This window comes from Neofelis nebulosa, chromosome 7, assembly GCF_028018385.1.
Source record: "Neofelis nebulosa isolate mNeoNeb1 chromosome 7, mNeoNeb1.pri, whole genome shotgun sequence".
Taxonomy (NCBI): Eukaryota; Metazoa; Chordata; class Mammalia; order Carnivora; family Felidae; genus Neofelis; species Neofelis nebulosa.
This window is the reverse complement of record NC_080788.1, coordinates 113674773-113694003: the sequence shown is the minus strand read 5'-3', so window position 1 is coordinate 113694003 and position 19231 is coordinate 113674773. Positions and strand designations below refer to the sequence as shown.

At 34.2% G+C, this 19231-nt stretch overlaps 1 protein-coding gene across 15 annotated transcripts in view; it reads right to left on the bottom strand.

Moving 5' to 3' along the window:
- GPHN (gephyrin) overlaps nucleotides 1–19231 on the bottom strand; it is a 633256-nt gene that overhangs the window by 465427 nt on the left and 148598 nt on the right. For all 15 annotated transcript variants that reach the window (XM_058739364.1, XM_058739365.1, XM_058739368.1 and 12 more), the window contains exon 2: nucleotides 4585–4663. In XM_058739364.1, the coding sequence (XP_058595347.1) occupies nucleotides 4585–4663 (79 nt within the window). The remainder of the gene's footprint in view (nucleotides 1–4584; nucleotides 4664–19231) is intronic.

Below are 19231 nucleotides of genomic sequence, written 5' to 3'. Positions count from 1 at the left end.
GAAAGTACAACATGAGTTGCCAGAGGCTGGGGGTTGGGGGGATGGGGAGTTATTGTTTAATGGTAGTATAGAGTTGCAGTTCTGAAGGATGAAAAACTTCTAGGATTGGTTGTATAACAGTGTGTATATATTTAACATTACTGAACTTTACATTTAAAATTGGTTGGGATGGTAAATATTATGTTTATTTCGTGACAATTAAAGGAAATAACCTAGAGCATTGATAAGAAAAGGTATTTATTCATTCATAATATAATTTACCCAGAATTCAGAATTAAGGTCTATTCTATTGAATCATCCTTTTTTATTAATAAGAGATTATAAATTGTTAATATCTTTTTTTCAAAATCTTGGTATTACTGAAACAATTGAAAATATACTCTGAGTACCATAAAGAAAAAAAAAAAAACCCAAAGACTGACATATTTGTCATGTTGTGCAAAATTCTCAAAGAATATAAACTTTCCCTATTTGCAAGGAAAATTATTACTATCCTACATTATGAATCATATTTATAGTGTCACGAGATGGCCAATTCTGCTATGAATTAAACAACTGTTCCTATAATTACCTTACATAACACACATAGGATGGTCCTAAATTTTTAAAAGCTTCTTCAAATTAAATAAAACAACACATACCCACCATACCCACAAACATAATCACCATCAACACAATGAATTTACAAACAGATGTCCAATTCTGTTAGCCCTTTTCATTCTTAAGTTATTTTTCCTCTTTTGATTCTTAAACAGCTTTAATAATTTCTATAAATGAATCTGAGTTCAAATAATTATTTGTGTTAAATAGATTATAATTAAGTAATAGGAAATCTAAGGTATAAATATGGTAATATGTTTTATCTTTCATCTTCAGCACATAGTCAATAGAGATCTAAAAGTATTTTTGAGTTACCTCTATAAAGAATACAACTAAACATAACTTAAAGAACATTATATGCAGTGTTTCATTTGCATGTAATGTCATATCTCTAGCATAGATTACAAGTAGCATAAATGATTTTTTATAATGTAAATAGCATGCATCCCTCCACTTGAAACAAAAATTAATTATATCATGCTAAGAATAACTTCTTATATATATTAAAAGTATATCACATTGGATATGTTTCTAATATGTTGAAACGTCAACTTAAATTTGACAATGCTTTTCAATGTGCCATTGAGAGACCCCAACTAAAACAAGAGGTCTTATAACACAACTCAATACATTATACACACAGAGTTAAGAAATCCATCTTAAAACACCTATAATCCTAAATATAAGATGAGCTATTAAAACAGTTAAATTGTTTATTTCAAAATTCGACATGCAGGAAAGTTACTACTTCAAACAAATACTTAAACACATTCATTAGAAAAGAATGTCAAGTTCTTCTACTTGGTCTTATATTTAACCCCTGCAAGACTGTGATAGAAACAAATATTCTCAGAATAACTATCAAAAAGAGAATTTCTCAAGTATCCATCCCCTTTACTTCAATTTTGCCAAAAGTTACATTCTGTTCTCATTATTAAAGCAGATCAGAAGTTAGTAATAAGTCCAGAAAGTTTTTCTTAGGGATTCACAACCTTCTCAACTTTTTCTCCCAGAGCATCCCACCATCATGTTCTTGTATCATAGCTCACTCAGTTCATTCAAGTCCAATAATTAGTTTTACTATACAATGGAAGCAAAATCTTGGGGAGTGTATTATACACAGCCTAGATAAATTACAGAGGACCTATCACATTATTCCACTGCCCTGACACAGATTTGAAGTATGATTTAGTCACTTCCTTTTCTGCCTTTTCATTCTCCTCTGAAGCAGTAAACCCTTAAAACTTCACTAATCCATTTATAGACACACACACACACACACACACACACACACACACACACACACACTTGATTTGATTTGATATTTGTGCTTTGTCCACAGAAATTCCATACTTGCTCATTTATCCAATTACGACAAACTACATACTGCTCCATGTGTCAATATTAACCAGATACCATGGGTTCTCTTCAGCTTAATTTTTCCTTCTTTCTTTCTTCTGTTTTCCTTATAACAGCCTTAGTGATTGGAAGACTTAATTATTCTTTACACATCATCTACTTTCAGCATCAGCAGCTCAAGTAGGTAAGTCATAAGTCTACCAAATAGGTAAATACATAAAGCACTCATTAAATACACATATCATACTGTAATATTTTTTATTTGGAGCATTTATTAAAATCACATATGTATGCAATTTTAACAAACCTTATACTAGTGTGGAGGTCTCATCAAACTATTTTTATAAGGAGGAGGTTTTGTAAAAACATTTCCGACATATTTTCAACTCGATGCAACATAAACAATTCAACTTCTATAGAACTATGTAGTGTACATGAATCAATGAACAAATAGTAAAGACTTCTGTCAGGAGTTTAGGACAGAAGAGAAGTAAATGGCTTTAACAAAAAGAAAAATCCTTACCCATGAGGTATCTATTAAGTGAATACTGCTATAGAATGATAACTCAGAATAAAATATTTCCCATAGTAACAACTGAAAAAAATACATCATTTTTCTACACAGGACACTTCCTTCCTTAAAGAGCTTTGCTAAGGAACAAATATGTCTCTAAAATATGAATTGACTCATTAATAGTACATTTTGACAATTCTTCATAAAAAAAGTTCTTTCCAAATCCAAGTGGCAAAGGCAAGAACAAATTCTCACTAAATTCTTACATTCAAGACTAATGCCAAGTTAAAAGAATGATGCTAAATTAAGATATATGCTATTTAAAACCAGAGACTTAGAATAATTTTGTTCAGCCCATACAGTAGTAATCTGAGATAAATTCTTCTAAGAATACTAAGATTGAACGTAAAATTTAGTGCATGATGAATATCATTCTGTACTCTGGGAAGAAGTATCAAATTCTCTCAGAACGCTATAACTCATTGTTATAATCAATTATTCAAGTATAATTCTCCATGGCTTTTATATTATTGAAGTCTACAGGAACACATCTTTTCCACAAAGACTACATTACACAAATACTACTACTGTGACCAAAAATATGCCTTACAAATAGTACAATAATGGAACAATTTAAGTTATTCATTCAAATGGATGAAATCTTTCAGAAAAATTATAAAGTTTCCTCCCATATCCATATGGAAAACAGAACTCTTCATGCAAATAAACATTATCAACATTAATTTACTCAGAATATTTACAGCCACATAAAATAGTTATATTCTTGATTAAATATTTATAGACTGAAAGGACAAATGTCAGTCTTCACTGGAATAAAAATCATGGAGAAAGAATACGGATTCCTTTTGAGTAAGCAAAAGAGAAACAGAATAATAGGAAACAACTGAGAGACTTGAGTCTGGAAACTCATTTGTAAATTCATTACATTATAAACTTCAAGATTCAGTCATTTTCAAGATTCTGTGTCTTATGACTGTATTTTTTTTAAATAACTGGAAAATCATTAAAGAATCAATATCCTTCAGATTCAACACATGCTTGTGTTTCATTCATCACAAAATACTCAATGAATTACTAGTAAAACTTGTGGGAATATAGATTATATGTGATGTGAATGACTGATTTCCTGTTACAATATATTTTACTGAATGCATTACACATCATTAAAAAAAGCACCTGCCAGCATTCCATTTTCTTTTCTCTATTGCCAAAGGCTTAACTAGTCTTTATTTTTTTTAAATAAAAGGTGATCTTATCCAGAGGTAAGATCATCTAGGTATGTTCATACAGAAGATAATATGCATATTTTATAGTAAATATAAAATTACAAAAATTCATAAAAAATAGACACTAGTAAGAACATTAAAAATTGAAACCTATAAAACTCTTTAAAAATTATTTCCTTATAAAGCTTTCTAATATAAAATATTATAAATATATTCTAAATATTCAAATATATTATTTATAAATAATTATTTTATATTTTTAATTGTTCTTACAAGTATTATAAATGATTATGAACTTAAAATTAATGTGACCAAATTCAATTGCACCTTCTCCAGCAAATAAATTACACATCATTTCCCTGCTCAGTAGCTACTGCCACACTGGCAAGATATGATCAACCGTTAGTAAGACTCCTTGAAAGTCCACTGTTAATCATAATGCTATGTCTTCTTCTACTACCTATTTCTAAAAAGAAACTATTCTGTATCTTCACTTCTACTGAAACTATTGGATGTACTCCACTATATGTAACTCAAATTGTTAGAAAAGAAAAAGTTGGTGTGCCTGGGTAGCTCAGTTGGTTAAGCATCTGACTCTTGATTTCAGCTCAGGTCATAATCTCACAACTTGTGAGACTGAGCCCTGCAATGATCTGTCAGTGCAGAGACTGCTTGGGATTCTCTCTCTCCCTCTCTCTGCCCCTCTCTTACTCTCAAAATAAATAAATAAACTTTAAAAAAAAAAAGAAAAGAAAAGAAAAACTACTCAACCTCAAATCAGTTCTTAGTTGCAATTTTTTAGAAAAAAGTCACACCAACCATGAAGTTTTCAATTATGCTTAGTAATGAAAACCAAATACTCACAAAGAAGGATCTTGTACGAGATCTTTGAGATTTATCCCACTGCGATCTTCTGCAAGATTCCTGAAGCAACTATCACTCACTAAACAAGAGAGGGAGAGAGAAAAAGAAAATTAATTTTTGTTTACATTTTATTTCAATTACTACTGACAAAATGGAATTTTAAATTAAAACTGGCTCTCTGGATGGCATTTTTCCAAACAGTAATGTTGATCAATTTCTGGACCTAGTAGATTTTGCAACAAATATTAATATTCAATAACAAACCAATAATCTAAGCATACAAACTTTATATAAATATAACACATACAGCCAGGGCCAGTCTGGAAAACAGTATGGAGATTCCTCAAAAAATTAAACATAGAATTACCTTATGACCCAGCAATTATACTACTAGGCATTTATCCAAAGAATACAAAAGTGCTGATTCAAGGGGCACATGCACCTCAACGTTTATAGAAGCACTATCAACAATAGCCAAATTATGGAAAGAACCCAAATGTCCATCAACTAACAAATGGATAAAGATGTTTTATATATATGTGGGTGTATACACACACACACACACACACACACACACACACACACACACAAACACACACACACACAAATGAAATATTACTCAGCAATCAAAGAAAATGAAATTTTGCCATTTGCAACAACATGGATGGAACTGGAGTATATATTGAGTGGAATAAGTCAGAGAAAGATAAATATCATATGATTTCACTCATATGTGGAATTTAAGAAACAAAACAGATGAACACAGAAGGGAAGGAAAAATAAGATAAAAACAGAGAGGCAAATCATAAACTCTTAAATACAGAGAACAAACTGAGGGTTGCTGGTGGGGTGTTAGGTGGGGGGATGGGCTAAATGGATGATGGGCAATAAAGAGGGCACTTGTTGAGATGAGCACTGGGTGTTCTATGTAAGTGATGAATCACTAAATTCTACTCCAGAAATCATTATTACACTGTATTTTAACTAACTGGGGTTTAAAAAAAATTTTTAAATTAAAATAATAAAAAAATACAACACAGAAAAGACTAAACACATAGGTCTAAATTTTGTTCTTACTTTTATAAGACTAAATTACCAGCATATAGTGGCAAATCACTGATTCCACAACAACTAGGGGGAAAAAAGGTAAGTTGTCCCTCCAAGTTATATTTTTAAAGATATTAGACAACAATGTGAACTAATAAGGATAAATGAGGAGAAAAGTGGTATCACTTCTTAGGTGAGTCAAGCTTCCTAATTATTTTCATTTCTAGGAAGATTTGCCACTTATAACCTAAGAGTCAGAAAGAGGAACACTACTAGGGAAAAGAGAAACCAGCATAGTTGTTGATGGTTCATAGGCTGGCATGACAGACTGAAATCCATTGGAACTCTAAAACATAGACAGTTTTCTGCTGGAGATTTCCTGAGAGCCAGGACTGCACAAGATGACTTGGAATGAGGAGGAAAAAATGGGTCAGAGGGCAAATAATGTTTTCTATAGTACTGTGGTGATTAGGAGTCAAAGTCATATTACAGTAGGTGGAGCCTACCACTTCAGATCTCCCCTAAGAATAATTTACTCTCAACCACAAGCAAGGTAGGAGATGGGATGTGGGGAGGGGGTGAAAAGGGGACAGAACTCAAAAGATAAAGTAAAATTTCTCATAATTTCACAGTACTTAAGTACAAAGTCACATCAGAAATATGGCACACAACAGGTTTTGCCCTTAAAGACATTTAAAACCCGAGGTAGACTAAGTATATATCTAAAGTTTTCACTCTATCCATCTCAATTTGAAGTTGAGTTAAAGTAATTGGCACTTAACACTAAATAACATTTACATTAATTTCTATGATCTTATAATAAATAGTATTTGGTATATTACAGAAATTACAAAATGTGACCAATAACAAAAAGAAAAAATTATGTGTGTGTGTGTGTGTGTGTGTGTGTGTGTGTGTGTCTACAGTGACACACAGATGATACAGAATCAGAAGATAAGGACTCTACAAAAACTTAAACTTTAAAAAAAACCTATTTAACAGAAGTTGAAGATACGGAAAAATATTCACACTTGATGAAGGAAGTAAAATTTCAGCAAAGAATTAAAATCTATGAAAAAGAATTAAATAGTAATTTTAGAATTGAAAAACACAATATCTGAAATTAAGAAATCAGTGGTTGAGCTGACTCAACACAGAAAACACGGGATTTGTGAACATGAAGAGATCAGTAGAAAATATCCAAACAGAAGCAATGGGGGGAGGGGGAAGGTGAAAAGATCAGAGGAAAAGAAACATGTGGAAATCAAACAGCCCAATGTAATTGTAGTTGAGTATATGACTCCAGCTTTGGTTGAGAGAATAGGGCAAAGCAATATTTTCAGAAAACAGCTGAGAATATCCCAAAACTGATACAACACACTAATTCACTGACTCAGGAGAAACATCAAACCCCACGTTGGAAAAAGTAAAATAACACAACACCCAGCAGTCAAACTACTGAAAATAAAAGATGGTAAGAAAATCTTAAAAACAGCCAGGAGGAGAGAAAGGACCCATCACTTTCAAAGGAAAAAACAATAAACCTTACAGCTGATTATTCAATATAAACTGTGGAATCCAGAAGACAATGGAAAGATATTAATATCCTGAGGGAAAACTGGAAATCTAAAAGTATATACCTTGATAAAATATTCATCCCCAAATTAAAGGCAAAATAAAACTTTACTTATATTTTTGTATTTGTAGCATAAATATTAAGTATTGATTATTTTCTATTTCAATTTAACAATTATATATAACTTAGTCATTTCTAACCTACAGAAGGATCAAAGATAATATGACATTCGCCTGATTCCTTTCAAAGATTCAGTACCTAAAATTTTATTTGGATTTTATATTCCCTTTTTTATAAGTCCCTGAAAATTATACATCTGTATCTCTCTCTGAATTTAATGATAATACCTATAAACATTGATGCTTTAAAAATATTTGAAGTTGAAAAAAGTTTGGATTTTTTTATTAAATACAAAAAGATATTCCCCATTTTTTCTGCCACGAGTGAAATGATTTTCATTAATATATAATTTTCATTCCATATTTAACAGACACTGATCTCAACCTGTTGATTTATAAATTTCCTTTTTGTAATTTTAATACAAATGCTCTTTATTACACCATTGCCTGAATAGGGCCAAAGGAAAAAAATTAAATGTTGACACAGTGTAAAGAAAGTGGTTTCCTGCTGAGCTGAACTAAAATTGAAGCCATAATATATCATAAAATTTGTTGTCATAAAGTTTCTTGCCTAATTTGGCAAATATGAGAGCTTATTTATAAACTTCGAGAGCCTGAAAGTTTTGGAGGCTTAATTAAAATGGAATAAACCTTTGCTCCTTTAAAGGCTTGCTAGTCAGCTACCTGTGAAATGAGTTTTGCTAAATGGACTTTTCTAAAATTCATGTCCCATCCAAATTTTAAGTTAAAAACAGAGGAAGAAACCTAAAATAGTCTGTTAACAAAAATTCTAAAACTTTAGGTGCCGAACAACGTATATCATATTTAAAGTTTTATTTTTTACCAACACAACAAATTTTGTTTTTTTAATTGTAAATAAGAATATAGTACTTTTTAAGAAGAAAATGAACATAATTTTTTTGTATATAAACACATTAAAATCAATCATTTTGGATCACCATAATTTACTCTTTCTTTTCCCACAGTATATGATTACAGGAACTACTACACTCTTCATTCCACAGACTAATAAAATGTTTTCAACATGTCATCACAAATATCAGATAAAATGGAAGAAATTATAACAGAAACGTGGTCAAACTTTATGGTACTAACATGAAAATTATAAACTTGAACTTCAATCTGTTTTAAATTGATACAATAATTAACTTGGAAGGACACAAAGAAAAATTAGAAATACTCGTAAAATTGGAGCGCCTGGGAAATCAACTCTTGATTTTGGCTCAGGTCATGATCTTGCAGTTCTAGCTCCACATTGGGCTCTGTGCTGTCAGTGCAGATTCTGCTTGGGATTCTCTGTGTTCCTCTCTCTCTCTGCCCCTCCTCTGCTCACTCCCTCTCTCTCCCTCTCTCTCTGCCCCTCCTCTGCTCACTCACTCTCTCTCTCTCTCTCTCTCAAAATAAACATTTTTTTTAAAGAAACAAATATTTGTAAAATGGACTCTAGCAGAGTTCTTGTCCAATCATATGCACTTTTCCCTGAAAATGTTAAACTTTTGGATCTATAATCAAGAAAATAATTGGTACTTGTTATATGTTAAGAATTTCATATTTTTTATTTCACTTAATCTTCTTTATCATCCAGTGATAAGCCTATCTGTGTTACTATTTTACAGATGAAGATAGTGAAGCATGGGGAGATTAAACATCCTATCAATCATATAGCTAATAAATAGAAGTACTGGGAAAATCTAGATGCTGTAACTCTAGACCTTCTACTCTTAACCACTATACCATATAGAGACCATAGTTCTTGTCAATCACTCACATTCTGGATTCTCCAAATTTCCGTAACTTCAAAACACATAAAAGTTATACAACTAAAATTCATTCTAAGACACTAAATTTCAACCCAAAGCATTAAAGAATTACGGCTTTTAAAGTAGAATAAAACATTACGGATCATCTAGTTAAGTGGTTAACCACGCGTCATATCTCATGGGTTTTATGGAGGTATCTCAGATCAAGGACATCCATTTGCACTTTAAGCTAAAGAGCTGTATTTATATTTTTAAAAAATGCTGAAGAAATTTTTATAGAGGCTGAAACACATACATACACACACCTCAGAAGAGTATTAGTTCTACTCATCAGTATTTTATAGGTGAGAATCACAGTTTGCCTACGGTCAGCAAGAGTCAGCATTCAAACTCAGTATATACTTAGAAATATTTATGAAATGGATCCTAACGAGGTTCTCGGCTAATTATAAATGCGTTATTTTTGTATATAGTCATTTTTTTTATGATTTACAATCAAAGTAATAGTTGACATTATGTGCTGAACACTTCATGTTCATTTTCCTACTTACAAGTATTATGTATAATCAATATGATCTTTGATAAAATCTTTATAATGTATTTTCTCAGTCCTACTATTATGGATTATTCCATCTGATTACTAGAAGCTATAGTGTGAAAGATCTAGTCATTTCTTTCTTTCAGGATGACATTTATATTCTATCTTGTTCTCGTCAGGAAGAATTTTCCTATAACAAAAGTATTTCTATCACCAAAAATTCTTGTTTAAAATACAGCTTGGTAAGACTTCAGTATTTATTTAACCTATTGTATTGTCCATGTTTAAGAATGTGAACATAAGGTACCACTTGAAAATTGCTAAGTTGACAGTAAAAACAGATCCAATTTAAAACTCATTCATTCCATAGTTTCAAAATACCCAAGTGAAATAAAATCCCAAAGAAATGGCTCTGTGAAAACAACTGAAAATTAAAATAAAATGTAAGTTTATACTATCTAGAGATTCTAATTAATTTATTCAAAGTTAGACTGAACAAATTCAACAATAGTTTACAATCACAGAAGAAGATAAAGATATTGATGTAAGTGCTTCAAAAAATAAATACTTGAGTATCAAAAACTTAAGATCTGGTTCTTGGAAACACGACATACCTTTCTAAAAATTGTCCCCTTCTATGATCATAGTGTGAAAGTTAATGTTTAGTGGAAAACGTCAATATGTTATGATTTTAAAATACCACCAAAAATTCAGCATGTTGTTTATTCGAAACATATGTAATTAACAGCTGACATAAGAAAAATGAGACTGATTGCATAAATCTTAGTCACATTTTTCTTTTTTTTTAATTTTTTTAACATTTATTTTTGAGAGAGAGAGAGAGAGACAGACAGAGCGTGAGTGGGAGAGGGGCAGAGCGAGAGGGAGACACAGAATTTGAAGCAGGCTCCAGGCTCCGAGCTGTCAGCACAGAGCCTTACATGGGTCTCAAACCCACAAACCGTGAGATCATGACCTGACCTGAAGCTGAACTCCAGCACTTAACCAACTGAGCCACCCAGATGCCCCATATTTTTCAAGATAAATCTATTTTGTTTTAGTTATTAAGGTGAAATTCATATAATACAAAATTAACTATTTTTCAAAATTAACCATTTTAAAGTGTAACGTTCAGTGACATTTAGTACATTCACAATGTTTTGCAACCACTACCTCTATTTCCAAAATCATTTTCTTCATCCTAAGAGAAAACCTGCTACCCATTAAGCAGCAAGTCCCTATTCCTCCCTTCCCCTAATCCCTGGCAACCACCAATCTACTTTCTATCCCTGTGTATTTAATTATTCTGGATATTTCATACAAATGGAAGCATATGTGATTTTTTTTGTGTCTAGATTATTTCTTGTAGCATAATATTTTCAAGCTTCACCTATGCTATAGCATGTTGCATTACTTCATTCCTCTGAATGGTTAGATAATATTCCATTGGCTAGATAATATTCCACCTACTTCCATGATATGTAAGTACCACTTTTGTCTATCCAATCACCCTTTTGGCCATTTGGGCTGATTCCACTTTTTGGCTATTGTGAATAGTGCTGAATGAGCATGTATGTACAAGTACTTATTTTGCACTTGTTTTCAGTTTTGGGGGGTATATATCAAGAAACTGAATTGCTGATCAGATGATAATTTCATGTTTAATTTGTTTGAGGAACTATAAAATTGTTTTCCAAAGCACTTGCACTATTTTACATTCCACCAGCAATGTAAGAGGGTCCCATTTCACCACCAGCCATTACGGTCATTTTAACTCAGTCATAATAGTGGGGTGTGAAGTATCATCTCATTGTGGTTGTGATTACATTTTCCTAATGATAAATGGTGTTGAGCATCTTTCCATGTGCTAATGGCTATTTGTATATCTTCTTGGGAAAAATGTCTATTCAAGCCCTTTGTATACTTTTAAATTCAGTGGTTGATCTTTCTGTTGTTGACTTGTAAGATGTATTTATATACTCTGGATACTAGACCCTTATCACATGTATGATTTGCAAGTTTTTTATCCCATTCTGTGGGTTGTCATTATGTCCTCTTGATAGTGTCCTTGAATGTACAAAAGTTTTCATTTTTGATGAATTTCAATTTGTCTATTTTTTATTTGGTGTCATATTTAAGAAACCATTACCAAATCCACGATCATGAGGAATTTCCCATATGCTTTCTTGTTAAGTATTTTATACTTTCAACTCTTTAGGTCTTTTATCCATTTTGGGCTAATGTTTGTACATTGTGTGAGGGTAAGAGGCTGACTTCTTTCTTTGACAAACAAGTGTTTACCCAGTTGTTCAAGCACCATTTGTTCAAGAGGCAGTTCTTTCCCTATTGAATGATATTGGCTCTCTTTGAAAAATCAATTACCTATACACATATGGGCTATTCTGGAGTACATTATATTTTTTTGATCTATTTGTCTACTCTTATGCCAATATCACACTGTTCTGATTACTATGGTTTGTAGTGAGTTATTAAATTGGGAGCTGTGAGTTCCCCAACTTTATTTTTTCTTTTTCAAGATATTTTTGGTGACTCATAATTCCTTTCAATTCTATATGAATATTAGCATTCTGATCCATATTTTACACCAAATTCTGATCCTTATTTTAAGCAGACTCATTTCAAAACAGATTTTCCTATAATCAATTATCTATCCTGAGACACTACTTTAAATTTTCTTCCATGCCTAAGTCCTATGATTTCCTACCCACTAAAATTTCCCTGAATTCTTCTTAAAAAAAAAAAAAAAAGGTAAACTAAGCACAAAGTACTATTACCAAACAAACTGAATGATGTAAATGAACAACAAACTACAATAAATAATAGTGATTGAATTTTGGTAATTTTCTTAATGTATTCAACCCAAAATTATAAGCCAAAACAATGCTTTTTTGCAAAAGATATTATACTATAATCATTTCAAAACTATCATTTCTTTAATTTTAAATAATTTTGGGGCACCTGGGTGGCTCAGTCGGTTAAGCATCTGACTTCGGCTCAGGTCATGATTTCACGGTTGGTGGGTTCGAGCCCCAGGGTCAGGGTCTGTGCTGACAGCTCAAAGCCTGGAACCTGTTTCAGATTCTGTGTTTTCCTCTCTCCCTGCCCCCCCCCCACCCCCATGCTTGTGCTCTATCTCTCTCTCAAAAATAAATAAACACTGGGAGAGGGACCAACATGGTGGAGAAGTAGGGAGATCGGTACTTCCCACATCTCTCAAACTAAGAAGGGCTGAAGCCAAAGGACTTTGAACCCAGAGTCTGAGAGGAAAAGACACTGAGTCTACCAGGGAGAAACTGGGACAACCTGATGGGCCATAGGTGGGTGGTTGCAAACTGGGGAAAATAAAATGGGCAGCATAGACATGGAGGGGAGGAATCCCCTTCTGCAGAGAGACAAAGGGAAGAGAAAGAGCAGCTGGGGAAGTGTAGGCCCATATCTGGACAACAGAAAAAAACTTCGGACCAGGACGGAGAGGGGTCCCATCTCTAACTACAGGTTAGAGGATTTCTAACTGCAGATCCCATTGTCGAACTGGGGCAAGCTGTCCTGTGCACACCTGGGGAGGAGGGGACCAACCTCTGGGTTTGGTGGTAGATCAGGGGCGCAGTCCACAGCAGGAACTGGTCCCCTCCCCTGAAGTACTGTGGCATTGGACAAAACCAGCAGGGACTACATATCAGGAGGTGCTTCCCAAGTACCCGGACTCATGGAGCGGGAGTTAAGGAGTCGGGGGAGTGAGACAGCCTCATCTGCTCCAGGACACAGTGAGGATGGCTCCAAAGGAGTGATCTGGCCCAACGGGTAATGGAGAAGTGACTGGGGGGTGGCCATTTTCCGCCTCACCACCACCAAGGTGGGGCCTCAGGGATTGGTCCATGGGACCCACAGTGGAGGCGAGACCAGCCTATACCAAACCACGCCCCTCGGTCCTGGGTAACTGCATGTCTTCTGGAGCGGGATAGACAATGCCGAAACAGACCCCTCCTCCAGACCAGCGCTGATGAATTGCCTGGATTAATTCTAGGACAATTCTTGTTATATAGATATATTGTCCATTCCATTTTGCTTCTTAACTCTCCCTCCACTAGGCTGGTTACTCTGGTTATTGGTTTGTTTGAACAGACACATTTAATCCATTCTTTGATACATGCTCTACACCTCCTTCTTTATATTCCTTTCTCTCTCTCTTTGGAATAATCAACCAGTATAGTTTCTCTAAGTAACTTTATCTAAATTTCTTTTTCCCTTCCTTATTTTCCTTTCCCTCTCTCTCTCTCTCTCTCTCTCTCTCTCTCTCAAGCCTTTTAGTGTCTCTGCCTGGTCAATGTTTATTTTTTCTTTTTCTCCACCCCTGTCATTTCTCTTTGTATGTGCTCTTCCATCAGCACCACATCCACCCTGTTCTTTGCTTCTAGCTGGTGTTTCTGATTTTTTTGCTTTTGGATTGTTTTTAGCTTTTAGTTTTTTTGTTTTCGTTTATTTGTTTGTGTGTTTGCATGTTTTTGTTTCCTGTTTGTCTGTTTTCCTTTCCAGAGCTACTTCAAGGAACAAATCAAAGCACACCCAGTGGAAGGTCCAAAACATAACTATGAGTAGGGAAATAAAATAACCAAAGTCACAATGACAGCAAATAACACTCTCCAAAAAACACCTCCTGAAGGGCCAGGCCATGGACAGTATATGAACCCCCTTTATAAATATAGCAGTGCTCACAGGTGCAGAGCACATAACAAGCTTTAAAAATTCAAAATGGACAGAAAACTAGCCAAAATGATGAAACAGAAGAATTCTCCTCAAAAGAAATATCAGGAAGAAGTAACAGCTAAAGAATTGATCGAAATAGATATAAGCAACATAAGTGAACAAGAACTTAGAATAACAGTCATAAAATTAATCACTGGGCTTGAAAAATGCATAGAAGACAGCAGAGAATCTATTGCTACAGACATCAAGGGACTAAAACATAGTCGTGATGAATGTAAAAATGCTATAAATGAGGTGCAAATAAAATGGAGGCAGCCACAGTGTGGACTGAAGAGGCAGAGGAGAAAATAAGTGAATTGGAAGATGAAATTATGGAAAAAGGGGAAGCTGAGAAAGATTTAAAAAAAAATCCAGGATCATGAGGGGACAATTAGAGAACTAAGTGATTCAAGCAAACTGAACAATATCCATATATATATTGGATTTCCAGAAGAAGAAGAGAGCAAGAGAAAGGGGCTGAAGGTATACTTGAACAAATCATAGCTGAGAACTTTCCCAATCTAGGGAAAGAAACAGTCACTGAAATCCAAGAGGCACAGAGAACTCCCTTCAAACATAACTAGAATTGATATTCTGCATGACATATCATAGTGAAAATGACAAAATACAAGGATAAAGAGAGAATTCTGAAAGCAGCTAGGGAAAAACGGGCCTTAACAAACAAAGGTAGAAACAAAAGGGTAGCAGCAGACCTATCTACTGAAACTTGGCAGGCCAGAAAGGAAAGGCAGGAAATCTTCAATGCGATGAACAGGAAAAATATGCAGCCAAGAATCCTTTAACTGGCAAGCCTGTCATTCAGAATAGAAGGAGAAATGAAGGTTTTCCCAAACAAACAAAAACTGAAGAAATTCATTACCACTAAACCAGCACTACAAGAGATCCCAAAGGGGACTCTGTCAGTGAAATGTTCCAAGGACCACAAAGTACCAGAGACATCACTGTAAGCATGAAACCTACAGATAACACAATGACTCTAAACCCATCTTTCAATAATAACACTGAATATAAATGGACTAACTGTTCCAATCAAAAGACATAGGGTATCACAATGAATAAAAAACAAACAAACAAACAAAAAAACCAAGATCCATCTATTTACTGTCTACAGGAGACTCATTTTAGACCTGTGGACACCTTCAGATTGAAAGTGAGGGGATGGAGAACTGGCTATCATGCTACTGGAAGTCAAAAGAAAGCTGGAGTAGTCAAACTTATACAAACTAGACTTTAAATTAAAGTCTGAATAAGAGATGAAGGAAGGCATTATATGATAATTACAGGGTCTATCCATCAGGAAGAGCTACACAATTATAAATTTCTATGCACTAAATTCGGTAGCACCCAAATATATAAAACAATCACAAACATAAGCAATCTTACTTATAAGAATGTGGTAAGAATGTGGACTTTAATACTCCACTTACAGCAATGGACAAATCATCTAGACAGACAATCAGTAAAGAAACAATGGCCCTGAACAATACATTGGATCAGATGGACTTGACAGATATATTTAGAGCTCTACATTCCAAAGCAGCAAAATATACTTTCTTCTTGAGTGCACATGGAACATTCTCCAAGATAGATCACATACTGGGCCACAAAACATCCCTCAATAAATATAACAGAATTGAGATCATACCATACACACTTTCAGATCACAATGCTATGAAACTTGAAATCAACCACAGGAAAAAGTCTGGAAAACCTCTAAAAGCATGGAGGTTAAAGAATACCCTACTAAAGAATGAATGAGTCAACCAGGCAATTAGAGAAAAATTTAAAAATATATGGAAACAAATGAAGATGAAAATACAACAATCCAAACCCTTTGGGATGCAGCAAAGGGAATCCTAAAAGGAAAATACATTACAATCCAGGCCTATCTCAAGAAACAAGAAAAATCCCAAATACAAAATCTAATAGCATACCTAAAAGAACTAGAAGTAGAACAGCAAAGACACCCCAAAGCCAGAAGAAGAAGAGAAATAATAAAGATCAGAGCAGAAATAAACAATATAGAATCCAAAAAAAAACAGATCAATGAAACCAAGAGTTGGTTTTTTGAAAAAATAAAATTGATAAACCTCTAGCCAGGCTTCTCAAAAAAAAAAAAAAGAGAGAGAGGACTCAAATACATAAAATCATGACTGAAAATGGATTTATTACAACCAATCCCTCAGAAATGCAAGCAATTATCAGGGAATACTATGAAAAATTATATACCAACAAAATGGACAACCTGGAAGAAATGGACAAATTCCTAAACATCCACACACTACCAAAACTCAAATGGGAAGAAACAGAAAATTTAAACAGACCCATAACTAGTGAAGAAATAGTATCAGTTATCAAAAATCTCCCAACAAATAAGAGTCCTGGACCAGAGGACTTCCCTGGAGAATTCTACTGAACGTTTAAAGCAAAGTGAATACTCTTTCTCAAGCTGTTCGAAAAAATAGAAATGAAAGGAAAACTTACAGACTCATTCTATGAAGCTAGCATTACTTTGATTCCCAAGCCAGATAGAGACCCAGCAAAAAAAGAGAACTACAGGCCAATAACCCTGATGAATATGAATGCAAAAATTATCAACAAGATACTAGCAAATCAAAATCATCAGCATATAAAAAGAATTATTCACCATGATCAAGTGGGATTCATTCCTGGCCTGCAGGGCTGGTTCAATATCCGCAAATCAATCAATATGATTCATTATATTAATAAAAGAAAAGATAAGAACCATATGATCCTGTCAATAGCTGCAGAAAAAGCATTTGACAAAATTCAGCATCCTTTTTGAATAAAAACCCTCAAGACAGTCGGCATAGAAATAACATATTTAAACATCGTAAAAGCCATTTATGAAAAGCCCACAGCTAATATCATCACCAATGGGGAAAACTAAGAGCTTTCCCCCTGAGACCAGAAACACGACAGGGATGTCCACGCTCACCACTGTTGTTTAACATAGTGTTGGAAGTCCTAGCATCATCAATCAGACAATTAAATGAAATCAAAGGCATCAAAATTGGAAAAGATGAAGTCAAACTTTCACTTTTCACAGACGACATGATACTCTACATGGAAAACTACAGATTCCATCAAAAGTCTGCTAGAACTGATACATGACCTCAGCAAAGTCACAGGGTACAAAATCAATGTACAGAAATCGGTTGTATTTTTATACACCAATAATGAAGCAAGAGAAAGAAATAAACTGATCCCATTCACAACTGCACCAAGAACCATAAAATACCTAGGAACAAACCTAACCAAAGATGGAAAAGGTCTGTATGCTGAAAACTATAGAAAGCTTATGAAGGAAACTGAAGAAGACACAAAGAAATGGAAAAATTTTCCATTCTCATGGATTGGAAGAATAAATATTGTTAAAATGTCAAAGTACCCAAAGCAATCTACACATTCAATGAAATCCCAATCAAAATTGCACCAGCATTCTTCTCGAAGCTAGAACAAGCAATTCTAAAATTTGTATGGAACCACAGATGACCCCGAATAGCCAAAGTAATATTGAATAAGAAAACCAAAACGGAAAGCATCACAATCCCAGATTTTAGCCTCTACTACGAAGCTGTAATCATCAATACACCATGGTATTGGCACAAAAACAGACACAAAGACCAATGGAATAGACCATAGAACCCAGAATCGGACCCACAAATGTATGGCCAACTAATCTTTGACAAAGCAGCAAAGAGTATCCACTGGTAAAAAAAACAAAAACAAAACAAAAAAAAACAAAAACACATTCTCTTTAACAAATGGTGCTGGGAAAACTGGACAACAACATTCAGAAGAATGAAACTAGACCACTTTCTTACACCATACACAAAAATAAAACCAAAATGGATACACGACCTGAATGTGAGACAGGAAACCATCAAAACCCTAGAGGAGAAAGGAGGAAAAAAACCTCTCTGACCTCAGCCACAGCAATTTCTTACTCGACACATCTCCAAAGGCAAGGAAATTAAAAGCAAACATGAACTATTGGGACCTCATCAAGATAAAAAGTTTCTGTACTACAAAGGAAACAATCAACAAAACTAAAAGGCAACCAACGGAATGGAAAAGATATTTGCAAAATGACATATCGGACAAGGGGCTAGTATCCAAAATCTATAAAGAGCTCACCAAACTCCACACCCGAGAAACAAATAATCCAGTGAAGAAATGGGCAGAAAACATGAATAGACACTTTTCCAAAAAAGGCACCCAGGTGGCCAACAGACACATGAAAAGATGCTCATTGTCACTCCTCATCAGGGAAATACAAATCAAAACCACACTGAGATATCACCTCACGCCAGAGTGGCCAAAATGAACAAATCAGGAGACTGTAGATGATGGAGAGGATGTGGAGAAATGGGAACCCTCTTGCACTGTTGGTGGGAATGCAACTGGTGAAGCCACTCTGAAAACAGTGTGGAGGTTCCTCAAAAAATTAAAAATAGACCTACCCTATGACCTAGCAATAGCACTGCTAGGAATTTCCCCAAGGGATACAGGAGTGCTGATGCATAGGGGCACTGGTACCCCAATGTTTATAGCAGTGCTTTCAATAATAGCCAAATTATGGAAAGAGCCTAAATGTCCATCAACTGATGAATGGATAAAAAAGTTGTGGTTTATATACACAATGGAATACTACTTGGCAGTGAGAAAGAATGAAATATGGCCTTTTGTAGCAATGTGGATGAACTGTAGAGTGTTATGCTAAGTGAAATAAGCCATACAGAGACAGACAGATACCATATGTTTTCACTCTTATGTG